This window comes from Chlorocebus sabaeus, chromosome 5 (genome assembly GCF_047675955.1).
Source record: "Chlorocebus sabaeus isolate Y175 chromosome 5, mChlSab1.0.hap1, whole genome shotgun sequence".
Taxonomy (NCBI): Eukaryota; Metazoa; Chordata; class Mammalia; order Primates; family Cercopithecidae; genus Chlorocebus; species Chlorocebus sabaeus.
Window position 1 is genome coordinate 46,562,020 of NC_132908.1, and position 22,801 is coordinate 46,584,820.

The window sequence follows — 22,801 nt, forward strand, 5'->3', positions numbered from 1 at the left end:
ACTCAACCAATAGTAGCGCTTTATTTTAGACTGGTGCCAGAGTTAAATTTTCTTGCTCTTTTCCTGTTCCGAATCCCCCGCCTCTCCCTGCTCTCCAGCTTTTGCTGCGACACTGGAAGAAGTTCCTCCTGATCACCCCTCTGAGCCACTAGGCCAGCGGGCTGAGGTGCTAGGGAGGCTGTGACCAGAGGAAAGTGGAATCCACATTACAAGCTGATCCCCTGCTGGGAGCACTCCTTGAACTGCAAGCCCCAGTCAGCGGGAGATAAATTTGGTTGGTTTCTCATTTTGTTTGGGGATGTTCTTTATTTTTCTGGGTTAGGGTGTCATGTAAGGGATGCCAATCACAGGATCTCAAGGTTTGAAGGAACCTGATAAATCCACATGCCCATCTCTCAGCCCCAAGCCTGCATCCCACTCTCCTCCCCCTGCCACCCTCTGATGTGTTCATCTCCAGGCTTGCAAAGACTCTCACCAACCAAAACATCGCTCCTTACACATGGGCCAGGCGGGTGTCCCTGGGGCTTCTGGAATTGGTCCTGGTCTGGCCCTTGGAGTATCAACATTAATGGAGAAATGGGTGGACAGGTCTCATCCTCGCTACCCCACTGCGCTAGCACACAGAGGCATCTTACCCAGAGGCAATAATAAAAGCATCAGTCACTCAAGCCATACCTTCACCATCATAGGAACAGGCCCCCATGGAACTGGTAGGGCTGGCTGGACTTCCAGCCAACCGCTTGCCTACCCCTCAGTTCAGGAGGTTGGGTCACCTGCTCTCTAGGTTAAATGGCCTCAGCTCCTTCTCTCTTTGAGCTGCTTCTGCGGCCAACATCCATCCCCACTTCTGCTAGCAGCACCCTGATTTCCTCTGGGGAACGTTTTTAGGTCTGCTATTCAGAGCACTTGACTTGACCTGAGCCAAAAGCCATCGTGTCATTCCTCAGAGCCAGGAGATGCAGGAAGACTGGGTCCTTCACCCTTCACTGGAGTCCCCGGATTCAGCTGCACCTGAAGCTAGTCCTACACCTAGGGTTTCTATTTACATGAGCCAATACATTGCACTGTTTGATTTCAGCTGGTTAGGATTTGGTTGTCTGACACTGGTCGGCATGGAATCCCAACCTTCCAACTTGCAAGCATGACCTTGAGGCCTCTCCTTCTCTGTCCTCCCTGAACCACTCCCTCCAGCAACACACAGAACAGACACCCTTTCTGCTTCTGCTGACACAGCGTCAGAGCACGATAAATAACACTTTGGCAGTGAACCGGCTCCTGTTGTTCATTTCTGCACCACTCATGCAGGCGTTGGCCAGTACTGAACTATCCCACAGAGGGAGGAGACCAACCAACTCGCAGGAGTCCATTCAAGAATCCCCTGGCCAAAGTTATCAAGGGGCCGAGTAAGCTACACGAGGGCAGGAACTGTTGTCTGTTTTGCTCACCCAGTTCTCACCCAGTGTTTTGCTCACCCAGTTCCCAGCACACAGTAGATGCTTTTTAAAAAAAGCCTCTATGGCTGGGCGTGGTGGCTCATGCCTGTAATCTCAGTACTTTGGGAGGCCGAGGCGGGAGGATCACCTGAGGACAGGAGTTCAAGACCAGCCTGGCCCATATGGTAAAACCCCTTCCTACTAAAAATACAAAAATTAGCCAGGTATGGTAATCCCAGCTACTCAGAAGGCTGAGGCAGGAGAATTGCTTGAACCAAGGAGGTGGAGGCTGCAGTGACCCGAGATTGTGCCACTGTACTCCAGTCTGGGTGACAGGGTGAGAGTCTGTCTCAAAAAAAAAAAAAAAAAAAAAAGCATCTGTGAATGAATGCACACATGCCAGGGGATGCTGTGGTTCTAAGGAACACATTTTTCTTTCATCTGTTAAGTTTGCTTGTTCCTTTGGGTGCCTGGAATTGTAGAGTAAGGGATGGAGGAAGAGCACGTCAATACTTTTCAGCTCTGTCTTAAGTCTGTTCAGGCTGATATAACAACAATATCATAAACCGGATGGCTTGTAAACCACAAACATTTACTGCTCACAGTTCTGGAGGCCGGGAAGTCCAAGATCAAGGTGCTGGCAGATTCTGTGTCTGGTGAGGGCGCATTCCTCATAGACAACATGTTCTTGCTACGTCCTAACATGGTGGGAGGAGCTGGGCAGCCCTTTGGGGTCCCTTTTATAAGAGCACTCATTCCATTCTTCCAGAGCCTTCATGACCTAATCACCTCCTACAGGCCCGCCGCTTAATATCACCACATTGGGGATTAGATTTCAACAAACGAATTTGGGGGGAAAACAAACATTCAGACCATAGCCAGTTATAATAAAGGACTCTTCTAGAACAACTCCCCTCTATTTGCCTCTTTTACCCCAAAATCAGGTCAGGATCCCAGCTGGAGGCTATTCCTATCCTCACCCACAGGCATTTCTCAAAGCTTTTGCAAACCTCAAATTGGTAGTAACCGAGATTGATTACTCAGGGAACACAATTTTCAGATCTTTATGCCCAACAGAATCCAGAATTAGCACAAGCACCTCCAGGAGAAAGGCAGCAGGGCCTCTCTGGGGGGCTCTGGCCTTTGCTTTTCCTGCCCAGGGGTGAGACAGAGGATAAGGAGGGCAGGAAGTGTTGGCCTAATGAAAAAGCAGACCTGACGGGGAAGGAAGAGCAGCTCCACGTGACGGGCCCCGAGCTGGCTCGGTGACACTGAGGTTTTACAGCTATACACTAATACACTGGGGGGAAAAACTTATTATTGAAATATCTACAGAATAAAGAAAAGACCTTGTTCGTGCAATTTTAGAATATGTAGCTGCATCCCTCTTTCTCCCTCTGGCTGATGGCAGATGATGTGGTTTTTTGGTAACACTTGGGTGATATAGCCTGGCTCTGTGTCCTCACCCAAATCTCATGTGAAATTGTAATTCCCAATGTTGGGGAAGGGGCCTGGTGAGAGGTGATTAGATCACGGGAGCGGATTTCCCCCTTGCTGTGCTGGTGATAATGAGTGAGTTCTCACAAGATGCAGCTGTTTAAAAGTGTGTGGCAGGCCGGGCGCAGTGGCTCAAGCCTGTAATCCCAGCACTTTGGGAGACCAAGACGGGCGGATCACGAGGTCAGGAGATCGAGACCATCCTGGCTAACACGGTGAAACCCCGTCTCTACTAAAAAATACAAAAAAACTAGCCAGGCGAGGTGGCGGGCGCCTGTAGTCCCAGCTACTCGGGAGGCTAAGGCAGGAGAATGGTGTAAACCCAGCAGGCAGAGCTTGCAGTGAGCTGAGATCTGGCCACTGCACTCCAGCCTGGGCGACAGAGCGAGACTCCGTTTCAAAAAAAATAACAAAAAAAAAGTGTGTGGCACCTCCCCCTTACCCTATCTCTCCTGATTCACCATGCTATGACGTCATTGCTACCCCCTCACCTTCCATCATAATCGTAAGTTTACTGAGGCCTCCCAGCCATGCTGCCTGTACAGCCCGAGGAAATGCAAGTCAGTTAAAAACCTCTTTTCTTCATCAATTACTCAGTCTCAGGTAGTTCTTTATAGCTGTGTGAAAATGAACTAATAGACTGGGTTTCTCAGGAATGCATGGGAAAGGTTCACCATAGCTAGCTGATTTCAGAGTCGCCTCTCAACACCATCTGGGCACCTGAGCCACTCAGGCCCAAGGCTCTGACTAACCTGGTGACTGCCCAGCCTCTCTCCAGCCTGGCCTGAGGCCTGGACATAATGTTGTAGGGGCCAAGCTGCTGGTGGATGCCACGAGGGCACTGCCCCCAAAGGACCAAGTGGCAGAGGTTCAGAGGGACCATGGCTTTATGGAATATGCAAGGTGGGGGCGCAACGTCCATGAAGTTCGTTAGAATTCAAGGGTCAAAGACACTCTTCCACAAGATGCAAATAAAGAAAAGGTCCAGTGCAAACGGTGTGAGGTCCGTGGGTCTGGAGACCTCAAAGACGGTGAGCTGGATGTGGCATCCCCAGGAGCACCCATGAGCCAGGCTGAAGCTGCACACACATGGGCACCTCCCGTCAGAGGACACAGGCGCCCTGCAGGCTGCACTAGTTCCCTGTCCACCCTGGGAGCTGCAATCCCACCCTCCACCCCACCAGCAGTTAGCAGATAACCTCAGAGGGTGTTGGCTAAGCTGCCACCTCCCTATGTGACCTGGGACAAGCATTACCTCACTAAGGAGCCTAGTCCAATGAGTGCCCTGGCTGTGTTTGAGAGACTGGTTCTGCCATTCTTTCAACTGCATTCAAACCAAAAAAGGTTTGAGGATAAAGACAAGGATTCTGCCTCCCTAAAATTCTAAGATTATCTGACTAGACACTGTCAAAAGCAAAAGTATTGGTTACCAACTGATAACTGATACCTGACAATCTGGTATTTCACTGCACTCTTTTACTACTTCCTATTTGTCTACACTTAATTCCTACCTCCTAAAGAAGATGTCTGTGGCTCCTGATCACCATTCAGGGGAGCCCCTCCCCAACTCTCAGGCCCAGTGGTCTGCATGGAGCTGCCCTGATTCCTCGCACCCAACCCTGAGCCTTGCTAACAAGTATGTTGTCTCCCTGGCCACATTATGGGCAGGGGTGACTCTTGGTCCTGGCCATTCTACAGAGTCAACCTCAGGACTTCTACCCTGGCAATGGTAAGCGGCTGCTCGTTCCATCATCACTGCTGAGTGAAGAGGGTGGATGGAGCTTGGAGGTGCTGGGGCACCTCTGCTGATGTATACATGGCGATGGGGTTCATAGTGACAGACTTGGGGCAGTATCTCTGGCGGCCCTGGAGGACCAGACTTGAAACCAGCCTTACACCCACATTTCTCAGCTCCTGGAGCCAATGAATCCTCTATTTTCTGCTTGTCAATTTGAGTCAAGTCTCTATACAGATAGCACATTAACTGAGGACCTACTATGTGCTGGCAGCCAAAAGGATCACAGCAACTTCACCTTCCAGCTAGATTATACATTTCCCTCGACGGGAATGAATGAACACCCACGCACATGCATGCACGGCCCTGAACACACAGCAGGTATGGTATCACTGCTTGCTGACAGGTGCCCTCTGGAAACTCCCAAGATGAAATGGACAGCAGTAGGCTGGACCCAGACCACACCGGGAACACCTGTACAACCAGCCTAAAGGCCAGTTTGGTGTACATCCAGGGCCCAGGAGGACACCGGAAGCTTTGGCTGCTGCCAGGAAGGTAACAGAAATCAGGGACAGCCCACCTTGGTACCCCAGAACCATCTCCAAAATTGACCCCCAGGCTCATCCCAGGGGCTGTGTGCAACACCCATGATGCCAGGTGCCACACTGGATCCCACTCTGGTGCACCCTTGGAAACCAAAGAATCCAGGAAGCTTAATTATTCAGAAAATCATGAAGGTAGTCAAGCAGGCTGGGTAGGAAAGACGCAAAAACCTCTTCCACTTTGGAGAGTCCCCAAAATCTCCAGAAAGACACATAGACTGTAGATGCATAGACACAGTGTATGCCTTTTTTCCCATGGAAAACAAAAGAAATGCAGACTCTTCCCACCTTAACCCCTGCCTTCTACATTGTTAGATTTGTCACCCAATTTTGGAGAGATTTACAGGCCCGACAGTGTGATAACAGCATTCGCTCTATGTAATCAAGTCAAGGGAGGGATGCTCTGCAACCTGCGGACTTCACAGGTGGTGAATAAAAATGTCAGCAACTAAGAAACAAGTCCCCACCACCACCACATTACCACCAGGAAGGAACCCAGGACACAGCTGTCCGAGCCAAGACTCAGAACAACCGTCTATGCAGCCTGCTGGTTCCCCAGCTTACTCCGGATGGTTCCCCATCAGAAGCCATCAGAGGGCAGAGGGCAGGCAATTTAGGGAAGGTTTTCACAAATGCCACAACCAAGCAGACCCAGACTGGCCGGTGGTCCACCCTGCCCATCCACTTTGCTCCCAAGTGGAAGTCTGCTAGCAGGTCAGCATCTTCCTGAGAGCTACAGAGAATAACCTCTCTGTTCATCAAAGCCCCTCTTAAGGACATTAGAGGAGGGGGCTGTTTAAAGATCACCATGGCACTTCATCACACAAGTCAAAGCATCCTTTTGTGAGTGAACACCTTCTCCACTGAGCTACCTTTTATAATGGCCTCTGCATCCCTAGAGCCCAGAGGGTCCCTGCTAATAGTATACACTAAAGAAACACTTATTGAATGAATGAACCATCTCTTCCATTTCTAAACTTCCCCTTCTGATTACACATTAATTGAGGACCTAACTATGTCCAGAACTTCTGTTTTTTCTATCTCATTTCCCAAAGCACTGTATCTGTGGCATTTCTACTTTCTTTATTGCACATACCCCTTTGTCTTGCAGGAGGGCTGTGGCCTCCTTAGCCACAAGATCAAACATTTCTTGAGCACCTACTATGTGTTCTAGTCACAGACGAAAGCAATCCTGCAGAGAGGGAAGAGAATAAGACCCCAAGCCTGGACATCATGGAACACAACCTGACCAGTGAGATGGTGTTGGCAAACTTTCTGATCTGTGCCATTCCGGTATTTTTAAAATGGTATTTCCTTATGGTTTAAATTTGCAGTTCCCTTACCATAAACAGGGTTCCAAATATTTTTTAAATATTTAAGATCCCACTAGTATTTCTTTCTCTGGTTCCATTTCTGTCCATTTCTGTAGTTTGCACATGGGAGATATTCAAAATATCTAACCACCAGTGTGGCACCAAAGGATCAGAGATGGCGCAGACCTTGGGGAAGGCCAGGCATCTCAAGCAGGCTTGGCTGTGCCTCAACCCAGCCTTTGCCATGTTTTTTGTGTTGATTTATTGGCTATTTTCTTAGCATTTGTAGGAGCTCCTTACACATTAAGGAAAATATTTTTGCCTGTGATATGTGTCCCTGGCTTGATTTATTGTGGTTTTCACAATGTAGACATTTTTTATTTTTATGTAGTTGAATGTTTTGACTTTGGTTTTATGGCTTCTGACACTGGGGTTATATTTAGAAAGGCCTTCCTCACTCTGACACTATTGAATTAAAATATTTAAAAGCTCTCTGTTTTCTTTTAGTATTTTAAAGTTTTCTTTTTATGCTTAGATTCCTGATCCACTTGGGATTGAGTTTGGTGTCAGGAGGGAAGGATTCAATTTCCTTTTTGCAGGATTGCCACCTCTTCATCCTAATACCAGTTGCTGAGACAGCCATCTGTCCTCCACTGTCGTGCAGGGACACCCTTCTCATACACTAGATTTCCAGTTGTATTTGGGTCCATTTCTGTTTCACACCACTTCAAATCCTTTCCGCTCCAGAGCAATCTGAGCTGGTTCCTGTCCCCACTCCCTGTTCCTTTCTATCAGAAGATTCCTTCTGATGCCTGCATACCCACTTTTTCTTTTTTTTCTTTTCTTTTTTTTTTTTTTTTTTTTTTTTGAGATGGAATCTCACTCCATCGCCCAGGCTGGAGTGTAGAGACGCAATCTCGGCTCACTGCAAGCTCCGCCTCCTGGGTTCACGCCATTCTCCTGCCTCAGCCTCCCGAGTAGCTGGGACTACAGGTGCCCGCCACCACGCCTGGCTAATTTTTGTATTTTTGGTAAAGACGGGGTTTCACTGTGTTAGCCAGGATGGTCTCAATCTCCTGACCTTGTGATCTGCCCGCCTCAGCCTCCCAAAGTGCTGGGATTACAGGCATGAGCCACCACACTCAGCCTCACTTTTTCTTATGAAGTATAAATTCAGCACATCCATTTCTAAACAAATCTTACCATTGCTTTCATTGGCTAACATTAAGCCAATAGGTTCGTTTCAAGGAAATTGACATATTTATGTACTGAATCTTTCCACAAGAATAAGAATAAGGTATCCTCTGAGTTCCCCGTCTTCCCTCCATCCCCCGCCATAATTGATTTTGTTTTTCTGTCCTCTCCATGCCGTTTGAATGTTTCTTACTGGGTTTGCTCCCTGGTCTTTATACATTTTGTGGCTGACATAACAGGACCATTTCTTGCTCTGTGTTTCCTAACTGGAAGCTGTCTGCATGCAGGAAAACTCTAAAGGTGCGGGGGGGATATCAGTTGTGCTCAAGCCCCCAGCGTCTTGTGCCATGTGAAGTCAGCTGACACCAAGGCCCCGCGCGCACTCTCTGTGGACAGAAGGAGCTCACACCCAGCACCTGTGTATCAGGTAGCACAGTGTCTGGACTGGCCCCAGCCCCACGCTGCACAACCAAAACAGAGCCAGTTCGAGGGGCGCCGCAAGCCAATAAGGCAGGGAGCCCCTCATGCTGTTGAAGCAAGAAAGGGGCCTGAGTCAGCACACAAAGGCAAGCGCTGGCCAGCCGGCCGACAGCAGCACGGCTGGCAAAGGTGCCAGCTCCACACAGCCCCAGCCCTATAATTGGGGCCCACAGGTCGCTCTGGCCACAGCTGAACCAACCAGGGTGTAATTAACTTTCCACCCGGCTTGTTACACAGCAGCATTTCACCTTCGCCAGAAAAGGAGGGCCTACCTTTCACAGGGGCTAGGGAAACACTCTTTGGTCCCAGTCCTCAAGAAGGGACAGCAGAGAGGGGAGCCGCAAAATTAACCCACCGGGAACACCCTTTTTGCTCTTGCGATTTAAGCAAAGTCCCCCCTCTTTTTTTGGAAGTTGAGCATTCAAAAAAGCCATCTGGAGTTTAGTTTGAAATTGCTCACAGTCCCCAATCTGTATTCTCAAGCACAGGCAAGCTGTTCCGACCTCAGAGCTTGCCTTTACTGACAAGATCTGCAACCTTGAGCAAGATCCTCCAGCTCTCTGAGCCTCAGTCACCCAATTGCAAAATAAGGACGAATGGTGGAAAATAGTGCCTAGCTTTGGGAGGCCCAGGCAGGAGGATTGCCTGAGGCCAGGAGGTCATGATCAACCTAGGCAACATAGCAAGGCCTCATCCATACAAAAAAAAAAAATTAAAAATGAGCCAGGCGTGGTGGGGCACACCTGTAGTCCTAGCTCAGGAGGCTGAGCTGGGAGGATCGCTTCAGCACAGAAAGTCGAAGCTGCAGTAAGCTACAAATGGCACCACTGCACTCCAGCCTGGACAACAGAACAAGACCCTGTCTCTTAAAAAACTAATTAATTAAAAAAATAAAGACAGTGTCACCTTGGACACCAAAGGTGATTGTTATAAAGACTAGGCAAGATGATTCATTCATTCAACAAACATGTTAAATTCTATTCAGTGCTGGGCTAGAACACAACAGGGAACAGAACAGGTATGGCTGTTGTCCTCATGCAGCTTAACAGTAGGGAGGGAGATGGGTAAGAAATATGTGAAAGACAATTAGAGAAAGGGATGCACACTCTGGACTGTGTGGGCGTGGGGGCTGCAGAGGGCCAGCAGGGAGGGCTGCAGGGCCTGTGTTCCAGGCAGAGTCCCATAGCGCCTCGCCGGTAGTAGGCACTGAAAATACAAAGAATGTCAGGACTACAGCCCTCGCTGCAGTGTAGAGGAGGCCACACCTGCTCACACATTTGCCCCCAGCCCCTGGAGGGCAGCACGCACCCCATCTGCTTCAGAGCCACCTCTCTAGGGCCCACCAGGAGCCTGGCCCAAGTCAGAGATCAGGGAACGGAGCTGAAGCGAAGACACCAACGCTAAGCTCCAAACTGGTCCTGAAGGCGAGCAATTTCTATTCCAAGGCAAGTGCCTGGAGCCTGCAGTCTTACCACCTACAATGAAAAGCCGTATCAGGCCAGCAGCCCCTTTAGCAAAGAGGCCGAGGGCCCCGAAAGCTGTCAAGTGCTCTAGCCCCGGGCACCTGGGGCACAGGACTGGCACAGCACAGACCCCTGCTGACAGCCCACTGCGGGCACTCTGAGGAATGGCACTAGGAAAGTCAGGTCTCAAGCATGACAGCGCAGACAGAGCACCCACACGCCCTCCAGCAGCCAGCCTCTTAATTCAGGCCAAAGCAGGGGTCAACCTAAATTGCAGTGTCTTTAAAAGGAGTATTTGCACCAGGAAGCGATAAATCCAGACTACAGGCTCACAGGTGACTGGCTTCAGTGAGCACATAAAAAACCACCATCAGCCCATGGGCAAACCAAGCCTCCCACACCTGCTTCTACGGTACCCCAGGCAGTTCCTAGAGAAATTTTCTAAAGCAGTCCAAGTCCTCCTGGCTCCTAGAAGATGATGATAAATATCCCCTGCTGGAGCTTGGAGGGCTCAAATTTGCTTGGCCAACAATTTTGTTTTTCTGTCCTCTCCATGCCGTTTGAATGTTTCTTACTGGGTTTGCTCACAAATTATGACGTTATTTGTTCCAACATGATTTAAATCAGTGAGACCTGAATTGACAGGGAAGGCCCATCCTTGGCAATTCATATAGCCACAAATCCTTTGCCATTTCCTGACTTGGTGCCTACAAACAATGTCTCCATTAGAAACAGAGAAGCCCATCACACTTACCCAGTGAGTCCCTGTGTACACTGTGGCAAAAAGCCTCATCTACGGACATCTTAGTCAAAATTTAATATTTTCATAGGGTATGGACGCAGTACCTGCAACCCCAGCTTCCTGCTCTTGAGCACTGCCATTTAAAAGACAGAGTTCCCCACCCCACACCGCAAAAAAAAAAAAGAAAGAAAGAAAACTGGCAAAGACCAGGTCACCACATGGGAACCTGTTCATAACATGTTATGTGACAAACACAGAACGTGAAAACGTATGTGCTCACAACCCCAAGCATTCGAACGTGTGGCATCCTGTGGCCAGGGGCTGGAGAGGAACAAAGAAAAATCAAACAGACATCAGGGCGAGAGAATGAATGGAGAGGACTGGATTTTTGCTCTTTTCAGTTTGTGTCATAAAAATGCAATGTTTGATGCCTTATGGGTTTAAGGTTGGTTTCTCCTCAGACACAAATGAGAGCGAGAGAGAGAGAGAGGAACAGAACTTGATGGAGTTGCCCAAGATCTTAAAGTCCACGCTTCAACAGCTCATGGGCCCGGCATGCCACTCCTGCTGAGGAACAACAGAGCGGTGCCTTCTCGAGCTCCCAACTGGAAATGAAGGCTCCTTAGTGCAGGGGCCGGGCTCCAGGTTGGGGACGTGGGGGTCTTCCATCGTGGCCATTCTGGCATGAAGCTCCCCTCCTACCCCTGAGGGGTGAGCATCCCCCCACCTCAGAAAACCCCCAAACCTCACCACAGCTGCTCTCCCAGATTCTGAGGGAGCAAAACGCTGCCCCTAATCTCTCCCTCAACACCACCCCAACTGCCACAGAAAGACACAGACAGAGTCAAGCCCTCACTGCAGAAGCAGTTTTCAGGAAGAACCACATTCACAGTCACCACCCACAAACGCACCCACGACACCCCAACACAGCGCTCTCTCCAGAAGGCCAATGGCTCACAAGGGCTGACCCCGCCAGGATACACCCACATGGGGAGGCGCGTGCTGCCTCCACGTTCCAGCAGCGACAGTCCCTGTGATGGGGAGGGTTGTTCACACCCCAGGTCACGATTCCTGAGGAGCAGACCCTCTGCTCCAGGCCAAGCGGGCAGACCCTCTGGTTCCCACAGAAACATCTGCAGGGCACCGTGGCCTGCCCAGCCTGCGCCCAGCGTGGCCCTCCCGGACACAGTCTCTGCTGGGCTTCTGTAGAGTGACCAGTGGCAAGCATCCAGCAGACCCATCAGCCTGGCCAGGGGGAGCCTGTGACTGCACGTTTATATCAGTTCCAAACCTTTAAATCAGAGGCCAATTTTCAAACAACATCTTATGCTAAAGCCCCGGGTATAAAACAGACTTTTAAGGTGAATCGCTCTGACTGGACTGGACATCAGCGCCCCCTCAGTCTGACAGGCCCCAGTACTCACCTCCTATTCCCCAAACATATCATACCGTAGCCCCTGAAATACCTCTGGGAACACAGTTCGAAAACCACTTCACAATGGAAGGGTGTGGAGGCATTCCAGGTAGGGAACTGTTTTGAATAATACATACACAATTCGCGGTGGTTTATCCCATCACTGGGTAATCCTAAGAACCCAAGACCTGGGGGAAAATAACTCCTCACACGGCTAGGAAACTATCCCAGGCTGGGTCACGCCTTTACTGGGTGGTAATGAATTTCTCAGGGATGCACTTAGGCAAGGTTGTTTCCCTCACTCTTTCAAGGAATTTCTGACTCCCTTCCAATGCTCCAGGGTCTGGGGGTATTCCTAGCTCCTGCGTCCCCACGGAGGTCATTAGCAGGGTCCTGTTTGGAAGCGGGCAGGAGTGTCGGTGGATACTACCAGCATCAATAAGGACAGCTGGGGACGCTGCAAACAGGGCTGTGATGGATTTCAGCCAGAGTCAGAGGCTGATGAGAGAAGGGTTTGCCACTGGGAGGAGGATCCTTCCTGGGCACCAAAGCACAATTAGCTACCAGTTCTTATTTCTGGCTCAGACCCCCACATATAGCCCAGTTTCACAGGTTCCTTTCTCCACCTAGAAATGCCACCACTCTTTTTCTTTTTTCTTTTTTCTTTTTTTTTTTTTTTTTGAGATGGAGTCTTGCTCTGTCACCCAGGCCAGAGTGCAGTGGCGTGATCTCTGCTCACTGCAACCTCTGCCTCCCAGGTTCAAGCAATTCTTTTGCCTCAGCCTCCCAAGTAGCTGGGACTACAAGCACGTGCCACCACACCTGGATAATTTTTGTATTTTTAGTAGACACAGGGTTTCACCATATTGGCCAGGCTGGTCTCAAACTCCTGACCTTGTGATCTGCCTGCCTCAGCCTCCCAAAATGCTGGGATTACAGGCATAAGCCGTTGTGCCCAGCCCAAAATGCCACCATTCTTAAAAGTGAGACTGAAAGACAGGAGAATCTCCTTGATTTGAAGGGCTGGAGGAAGGGGCAGCCTCTAAGAGCTGCAGGGACTCAAGAAAGTACAGCTTAGCAGAGGGCCTGGGGCCCCACTCTAACAACTACACAGAATGGCCTGTTCTCTTGAATTTAGAAAATAGAGAGTAACTTTTCATTAGATCAATTAGTTGATTGTAAAGTAAGTGGCAATATTTCATTCTCTTACAGTCAAGTTTCCATGTTAATTCTCGGCTAAATCAGGAAATATACCAATATCTATAATAGTATTCCTCAAGTAGGATGAGGGTCAATAGTCCAGGATCCAGAGGAGGTCCTAGCTTGGCCACCAAACAGCTATGTGACCTTGGTCAAGCAATCACCTTTTCTTCCCTTTGCCCTAGTATTTCCCTTGGGGAAGTGAGTAGACTTAAAAAGCTAACTTCATAGGTCCCTTCCAATTCTGATTTAGAATGGAAAATTAACCATCATCTCTGCCTCTGGTTGAAATATCACAAATTCCAAATAACTGGGGTTTGGACTACTGGGCCCCAAAATGTCCAAAACTGTAAGATTCCTCTTACGTCTATTATTATTATTATTATTACTACTACTACTACTACTATTTTTTAAATATCTATTCCTCCAGAGGTTGAGAATGGGGACTTGGTCTAGCTAGTGCTGTGCAGGCACAGGTGACACTAGAGGGCAAATCATAGCAGTTCCCCAAACACTTAGTTTCAAAATTCCAAAATGACATGAGGAGTAGAAAAAGCGAGAGCTGTGGGTGCCAATCTAATCCCTACCAGTAAATGTTCCCCTCAACAGGTGATAGGTTCCCTTTAGAATGCAGTCCTGAGATTTCAGGCCTTCTTCCACAAACCAGTATCCAAGAGTTTCATCAAGAACCCTGATGGAAGAAGGTATCTCAGGAAGACTGTGTAAGGAGCACAGATGCTATGGACTCCCTCTGCAGATCTCAGAGCCCAGAAATGTGTCATCCCTGTAGCATGGCTGCCACATTCCAGGGAATGCACATGCCTTCTGGCTCCCCACCCCAGTCACCCCAAACACACATATACACACACAGCTCCTGAAGTCTTCAGTAGCTCCTAGAAAACTGGTCTTGCACACCCTCTCCAAGGCACCGAGTAAATGGAGAACAGAGCTCCAGTCAAATCTAGCAGAAGCAGCTCCCAGCTATCCTCCTCCTCCTACTCAGAGAAGCATAAGGTCAAGCACAGAGTTGGAACCAGGTCCCTTTTTCCTTGGCCTTTGAAATTCTCCTTGTCCCATCACAAGCTCTGCCTCAGAGCTTACTCCTTTACGCAGCTTTCCACACTTAAACTGCTTAACTTTGCACTAACAACCTCTTAATTACTGCGTTTCCAAAAGGCCTTCCAGAAATTCAGGGTACAGATCCACCCACTCATGGCCTGAGTACCAGAGCACAGCTTGCAGGGAGAGGGGGCCGGGACAGAGCACCACCATCTAATTCCTGCCTGCCGGAAAGCTGTTGCTTTTATTTTTAATTGTATTTAAAAGGCGGATACAGGGTACCCAAGACACCACAATAAAATGACATTAACTGTAAAATTACATTATTAATTCTTTAATCTCACTTGAGGCTTCAAGCTGTTGCTATGTCCAATTACCCGTGTAACCACCTGTCAGAGTCCCGGGGCTGTTTTGCATTACCTCCAGGACAGCGGTGGGCCCGGTGGTCCGTCAGGTCTGCCAGAGACTCGAAGTCCTGCTGACAGTGATCGCAGGTGTAAATTGATTCATCCTCCATGTCTTCATCATCCTCATTTCTCTCCTCTTGACTTGTCACGCTGTTCCTGTCTTCCAGCGCACGGCTGGTTTTCCGATCGCACTCCGGCTCTCCTTCTAGGCCTCCTGCCAACAGGAAGAATACAGTCCATGTCAGCTGATGGGGTCTTGGGAAAGGGTTTTAAAAGAATCGCCCGGCATTTATTAAGATACATTTAATTACTCTACCTCCCGGGGTCCATTATCCTTGACACCTCTCAGTATATTAATAGATGGGGTTTTTTGTAGCATGTGGTGCCATAATTCTCAAGTAGATTCTTTAATTCTTGGTGCAAATCTTCTAGGGGGACTTCCTGTCATCTCCCCTCTGTGCACGGATGCTAGGGGTCATGACCCATCAGAGAGGTGAAAAACCTTAGTATTTCGTCTCCTAAAAACCAGATTCAGTTACACGCCTTTTTAGAGCCTCCATCAGCTGTTCCTAACACACCTAAACTTTTCGTTTTCCCCACAGCCTTGCAATTTAGAGCTGGGAGATCTCTTAGCCAAGTTCACCTTCCACACAACAGACCTCCCAGGGCAGTGACGCTGGCTCAGTTCTTTGCAAAGATGTCCAGCGCTGAAATAAAGGAAGTACACATGTTTGAAGACCCATGGATGGTCGAATCTCAAGCTTAAAATGCATCCAGGCTGGGCATGGAAGCTCACACCTATAATCCTAGTGCTCTGAGAGACCAAGGTGGGAAGATTCCTTAAGGCCTGGAGTTTGAGACCAGCCTGGGCAATATAGCAAGACTATCTCTACAAAAAAAAAAAACACAAAACTTAATTAGCCTGGCATGGTGGTGTGTGCCTATAGTTCCAGCTACTCAAGAGGATTGCTAGAGAGCAGGAGTTCCAGGTTACAGGGAACTATGATCATGCCACTGTACTCCAGCCTGCACCTGCACCCTATCTCTAAAAAATATAAAATAAAATAAACAGTCTGTCTAACCCCTCACCTGTGACCTGGTACAGGCCTAGACAGTGAGAATCACTCTTGGAATAATCAGACTGATTTCTTTAAAATAAAACAGCTACTATGCTTAGCACTGTGCAGAGAGTGGCTAATCTATTGGGAAAAGTGAATTAGTGATCATAATGATGCCTTGCAATTGTGTTGTGTTCGGTGCGTCTTCGAAGCCACCATTATATATGCATAGCTCCATTTCACAGCCTTGCATATCCTAAACTCAAAGAAGGCTCAAAGGATCATGTGATCCAACCCCCTGCAGAGAGGGAAGCGTTGTTATTTCCGTCTCACAGGTAAGGTACCTGGCATCCAGCCAGAAGAAGCAACAGCCCAAGCACCCTACAGAAGCTCAGTTCAACTTCATGACTCCTGGTCTAGTTCACTTCCCTGCACAACTGTGGGAAATGCAGCACAGCCCCAATCTTACAGATTAATAAGACACATCAGGAACTTGTAAATCAAAGTGCGAAAGCGCATGGTAAATATAACACACAGAATATATCAGTAATCCTAACAAATGTCAATGGATAAAATTTGTCCGTTAAAATGCAGAGACCTTCGGATTGGAAAATAAAAGTGTATGTTGTCTCTTCCCACAGCCTGTCCTGGAAAACAGATCTAGCCATCTGGAAAGTAGCTGCACTGATGTAAATCAAAGAAAGAGATCCTATTATGCATAAAGGTGTTTTTGAAAGCATATATGCATATGCAAAAGTGCATACATGTGCACTTGTATGTACATGTGTGTACATGCAACATCACAGTTACAGGAAAAGGCTCAGTACAGAACTTGTAAACCCCTGAGTGCTGGGCGCCAAAGCAAGAAACAGAGACACAAAGCAAAGAATGCACTCAATTCAAGGTGGAAACCACAGTCCTATGAATATTTCAATTTGGAAACAGATAATGTTATAAGGGCTCTATTTCTCCCGCCTGCACAGAACATGCCCTTCCAAGCACCCGATATCAACAACCTGGGAACACAAATCAGCTCATCAGAGAGCCAGCTGCTTCCTTCCAAGGCGGGGAACGTTGCACGACACACAGCCTGAACTGCACGGAGGCAGTAAAAATCAATGTTTCCATTTGTGGCCCATCAAAACATCTCTCTTCTTGCCAATTAAGGGATGTACAGTTTTTAGGTTCTTTTATTATCAGAACGCGCCAACTCCTGGCAATGCAGAAATCCCATTAAAAGCCAGGCAGCATATTTATCTCAGGGAATCTGATCTGCTGCTGCGGTGAGGGCAAGAAATAGAAAGCAAAGAAATGAGAAATATCATTTGGAGCCTTCGATATTATAAGTCATCACACAACCATGGTTACACAGTCAAGTGCCCGTCTCTGAAATTCCTCGTTTACAGTCTTTCCTTAATAAAAAAAAATGTTCTGTAGAAGGGGAAAATAAAAGACCCATAATTCTGGCTTTATCTACTACACCGACTCTCCAGATAATAAGTTACAATCAGCACCACACTTGCGCTACTTTACTTAACACACAATTTAATAGACATATTTAAATTATCCCCTCGTTATTTTTTTTTTGCCGTATGTACTTGGCAGCACTTTCTATAATAGCTCTTCTAATCCACAACTGGAACCACAAACATCACAATGCATTTGATCTCTTTAAATCTGGTACATCCTGTTGACTTGGGAGTAGATAAATCAGAATGTCAACTCTCAGGTTTTTATAAGGCAAAAACCCATAAAGTCATCCAAGAGTATAAATCTGTTTTAAGCAACTGTCACCTCCCCTACGGCCGGCTACTAACGGGAAGGGAGGGTGGCTGTGCAGAAAGGGATGGAGACAGAGGTGAGCTTAGGCCACACAAAAGCGCGGACCTCATCCTCTGGGCTCCCAAGGGGTCAAGAGGTCAGCCAGCCTGGCTCTCCGGAAGGTGACACACGAGAGGGAAGACTCAGAGACCTGGAGAAGTTTTGGGGAGTGGGACTTCCCTGAAGACCCAAGGGCCCCTCTGCTGATTCAGCAGAATCAGGCGCTGGAGAACAGGAAGGTCTCCACCCCAGGCAGGGTTTGCCTCTCGGCACTTTCATGCCTAGGAGTTTCTGAACTTCACCGTAAGACACCATTATTTTTCCATTTGCAGATGAGAAAACTGAGCCTCTGCAAGGCCACCCAAAGCCATGCCAGGATTGAATCTACACATTCATGTGTTCATTAAGCAGCACACCTTTCCTGAAGTCCCAGGGCCTGTTGGAGCCCCAAGCTCTCCAAGGCCCGGGAGGCGGGAGTTCTGAGAACAGGGAGCTCCAAGGACATCAGTCCTACCTGGAGACTCTCTGGGGTTCCTCTTTTCCAGGCCCACCTGATCGGTTGCTCAGTAAGTCCTGGGAATGGAATGGTTAGACCTTCCCTACTCCTTCAACCCAGCCCTGCCTGTGCTACTCTGTCCAGCGCCAGAGGCCCCCCAACTGGTCCCTGTCCCGAGGCTGAACATCACCTGTGCAAACTCAGAGAAGGCAGGGCCCAGAGGCCCAGCACCTGAACCTGCCTTGTGAGTCCCATCACAAAAAAGCGCTGGCTTATTTCCAAGATCTGGGCTAGAACTGTAGCCCACTGGTTCCTCCAATCACCCCAGAGCCCAGTGAAGCAACTTCAGCAGGCCGAGGAGAAGACCAATGGCTCAATGCTTTTCTGCAGAGGCCTCTGGGTCTGGGGAGGGATTCCCGAAAACAGCCGGCTGGCTCCTTTCCCTCTGGCTCCTCCCCTGTCCTCCTCGGGGCTGTCTGCAGCAGCATGAAGACAGCCCACTCAGGGAAGGCCCAAGCCAAACGGATTTCAAATCAGGGACCTCTCCCTCAGGGCCATGTGCATGGGACAGAAACCGAACTGGTGCTGTGAACGCCGACCTGTCCATCCAGCTGACAAGATTCCCTACCTCCCAGAGCTCATGCTTTCCACGATGGACAACTGTTTTCTGACATGCACACCTGCATCCTTTTGCCCAGGCATCCCCCAAGAACAGTGAGCATTGATTAAGCACTTAATGCTTAATCACGTGCAAGCATCTTACGAGTTGATGCCATCATATCCCCATTTCACAGGTGAGGAAAGCAGAGCTCTGGGAAGTGACAGAGCCTAAGTGAGGCCACAGAGAAGTGGTGGGGCGGAGTTTCAAGCCCACTGCATGTGACTCTCTTAATCACTCTACAACATGGTTTCCTCACAGCAAGACACAATGAACACCTGAGCCAGGCACTGGGGGTAAAAACCCTCAAAGTCCCATATAGGGTCCTGGTCACAGTCCCTAAAGTTCAGCAATGGCTCTGCTGACCTCTCTCACTTATCGCCCATTTCCACAGCCTTGAAGGTCATATTTCAACCCCATAAACTGCCAAGTCTCTTGGCCCAGGGCTTCCCACTCCTGATCTCAGGCAGGAAGATTTCTGTTAAGTCTTCACACAGCTCCCAAAAATCTCCACCAGCCTGGGCACCTATGGAACTCAGGGCCCCACTACTCTTTCCCCAGGGCTCTCTTCCCTTTGCAGTCAGAGCTCTCAGCATCATGTGCACTTATGCTTTTGTGGGCTAATTTGTCTACTCTCTCTTCCTGTGGCAGGCTGCATTTTCCACAGACTTCCACAGCAATATCTCCCACCCCACCTGCCCTTCTGCAGGGAGACCTTGACTCCCCCATCATAAGAAGGGACCAAATTCTCCTCCACAATCCCCCCTCAGGGCTGGCCAGCCTCAGCAGCTCATTGACCAACAGCATGCAACGGAAGTGCTGTTCTAGACTTCTGAGGCTAGGTCAGAAGGAGGCTTGCAGCTTCCCCCTGCGTCTCCTGGGACACTCCCCCTTGGAGCCCAGCAGCCATACTATACAAAGCCCGAACCACATAGAGAGAGAGCACATGGGGGCTCCAGTCAACAGCTCCCAGCTTCCTGCACCGACTTCGGCCATGGCAGCACCCCATCTTGGACATCCCACTACAAGGAGCCTTTGGATGACAGCAGCTCCAAACCCCGTGTGACTGTAACCATACGAGAAACACCCAGTGAGACTGCCAGCTGAACCCAGTTAGCTCACAGTACTGTGAGAAGCAGTAATAAATTATTGCTTCAGGCCATTATGTTTTGGGATGGTTTGTTACATAGCAATGGATAGCTGACCTTCTCCCCCAGCACCAGACTATAAGCTCCATGAGGGCAGGAGCTTTGTCTAATTTAGCTCAGTGCCACCTCCCCCAACCTTGGCATACAGATGGACATATAGTAGGGGCTCAATAAATGTTGAAAGAATGGATGAGTGAATGAATTGATTGGTTTCTAATTTAGCTCAGTGCCACCTCCCCCAACCTTGGCATACAGATGGACATACAGTAGGGGCTCAATAAATGTTGAATGAATGGATGAGTGAATGAATTGATTGGTTTCAGAAAAGCAGGCCTCTGAATCCCCACACAGGTGGAGCCAGAAGGAGGGGAAGGGGTCACAGTGCAGTTTATTGTCTGATGATAAGTATTAGATTGAACCATATAAAGGTGCCATCTTTTTAGGTCAAAAAAGTTGAATATTGGCAATCTCTAATGGCTCAGTTTTACATATGATGAGGTTGCCCTGTCCTGCCTGCTTCTTCCTGCAGCCAGGAGGAAGAGGGTACACCCACACCAGGAATCCCCACTACACCACACCCAGCCAAACCCAGCTTCCCTGAACCCAAGATATGGACTTGGGGGATTTTCTTGAGCAAAGAGAGGCAATAATAAAACCTTTCACCTCAATCACGTTTCACTGGAAAGCAGTGAATTTTCAGGCCGGTTACAATGGCTTACACCTGTAATCCTAGCACTTTAGGAGGCTGAGACAGGAGAATCTATTGAGTTTGAGACCAGCCCAGGCAACACAGTGAGACCCCATCTTGACAAAAATTTTAAAAATTAGCCAGGCATGGTGGTGCACACCCGTGGTCCTAGCTACTTGAGAGGATGAAGCAGGAGGATTGATTCAGCCCAGGAGTTGGAGGCTGCAGTGAGCCGTGTTCGCATCACTGCACTTCAGCCTGGATAACAGAGCAAAAGTCTCAAAAAATAAAGTAAAAGTAGTGAATTTTCCCACCCCACTGAGCTACTGCCCTTAAGAAAGGGCTTGCATTCAAGATGATGACGTTGAGAGGAGACAGCAGACCCTGCAGAAACGCTGCGCAGCAAGACAGCTGGCCCCGTGCCCTCTGGAGGGAAGGAGTAGCAGAGGCCTCACCAGGGACAGAGGGAGGTGGCACAGCCTCCCCTACACGGCGAGGGGATTCTGAGCACGGTGTGAGCATCTCCTGACACCATTTTACATTCACACTGCTCCATTTCGATGGGCACAGAAACTATGTGGTAGGTACAACGGATATCCCCACTCTGCAAGTAGGTGCAATGGATTCGCCTGCTTTGTCAATGAGGAAAAAAACAAGGCTCAGGAGCCCATGCAGAGCATGTGCCAGGAAGGGCAGAGCAGGATTTGTACCCAGGTCTTCTGACTCTAGATCCTCTTTTTTTTTTTTTTTTTTTTTCCCCGAGAGAGAGTTTCGCTCTGTCACCCAGGCTGGAGTGCAATGGCACAATCTCGGCTCACTGCACCTTCCGCCTCCCAGGTTCAAGCGATGCTCCTGCCTCAGCCTCCAGAGTAGCTGGGATTACAGGCATGCGCCACCACGCCTGGCTAATTTTTATATTTTTAGTAGAGATGGGGTTTTGCCATGTTGGCCAGGCTGGTCTCAAACTTCTGACCTCAAGTGATCCACCCACCTTGGCCTCCCAAAGTGCTGGGATTACAGGTGTGAGCCACCGCGCATGGCTGACTTTTAACCATTATATGGAAAGGCAGAAAGGGAATGCCTGCAAAATCACAGGGCAGGGGACAGCCGGCTGGGTCCACTGCCAGGAAAAGGGGAACAGGGAGAGGCCCCAGGGGTCCAGACTGCCCACAGGCTGCCAGGTCTGAGAACAGGACATTTCCTACCTTCTCAGCAGGGCTTTGCGAGCTCATGAACCAGGGCTGCCAGGGCCCCACCCTCACAAGGGCCAGCTAGGAGAGGATCAGTCAATGAGTGTTCCTTCTCTCTAGGCCCCTGGCCAGTACGCAAATCATAAAGAAACTCACCTAGAAGGATGCCTCTTCCTCGCCCTGGTGTTCCGGGAGTCAGCTAGCCAGCAGGGAGCCCTGGGCACACTGAGAACCTCCTAGCGACCATCAGAGGTCCCACCTCTGGGGCCGTGTGGCTGAGTATCCAAAAGATGGAGGCAGGGGGCCAGGAGCTGCCTCCATGCACCCGAGACAGAGAGAACCAGGGCAGAGCTTGAGAGGCGTAAGACAGACCTGGGTCAACAATCACACACACTCGCCCATTCTTTCCTTCATTCATTCCACAAATATTTATGAAGTGCCTACTGTGTGCCAGGCGTAACACGTGCACACTTGCTATAACATACAGGGTGCTCCCCAACCCTATTTATCTTGGCGGCCTCAAAGCCCACACAAAGGCTGGCAGAGAAAGATACTTAATAAATATGGGGTGGGCGAATGAGTGATTAGATGAATAAATGAATGCCCAAGAGAATATGCTAATTAGTAAGGGCCAGCATCCAGGACTGGGGCTGGTCAGAAACCCAGGTTCCAGTCTTAGCTCCAGTATCCCTCAGCCCCCAACCATGAGTGACCTTGGCCAAGGCAAGTCCCCTACCTGAGCCTCTGATTCCTCATAGGCCCAAAAGGAGCCTGAATCTCATGAATGCCATCCTCTCCAACCTCACAGGGGGGAGGCGGGGCTCACCTGAATGCATGGCCACTATGAGACAGGCACTCAGCTCAGCTCCACATCAGGGGTTATAGGAGCTTTGTGGGATTTCGAGGGGATAGGGGATGCCAGGGCAGGGATGGGTGGAAGGAGGAAGGGAGCAGGGGAGAGGGGAGAGCAGTGGAGCGGAGAGTGAGAGAGCTAGGAACACTACCAGGTGAGAGTGAGAGGGCAGCAGGGCCAGCAGGGCCAGCAAGCCCTGGGAAGGCCTCCCCACCTCTCACTTCTTCTCCCAATCAGATTTGGATGGGAGACCATACCATCCACCCCTGCAGAAAGCAGAACCACCAGGCGCCACATTCCAGGCACATCCAGGGGTTATCAGAGAACCCAACTGTACAGGAGCCATCAGG

The 22,801-nt window shown here is 49.3% G+C and overlaps 1 protein-coding gene across 3 annotated transcripts in view; it reads right to left on the reverse strand.

The window, feature by feature from the left end:
* The window catches only part of ZNF423 (zinc finger protein 423), a 369,045-nt gene that overhangs the window by 229,377 nt on the left and 116,867 nt on the right, over positions 1-22,801 (reverse strand). For all 3 annotated transcript variants that reach the window (XM_038008513.2, XM_073015355.1, XM_073015356.1), the window contains one exon: positions 14,553-14,753. In XM_038008513.2, the coding sequence (XP_037864441.2) occupies positions 14,553-14,753 (201 nt within the window). The remainder of the gene's footprint in view (positions 1-14,552; positions 14,754-22,801) is intronic.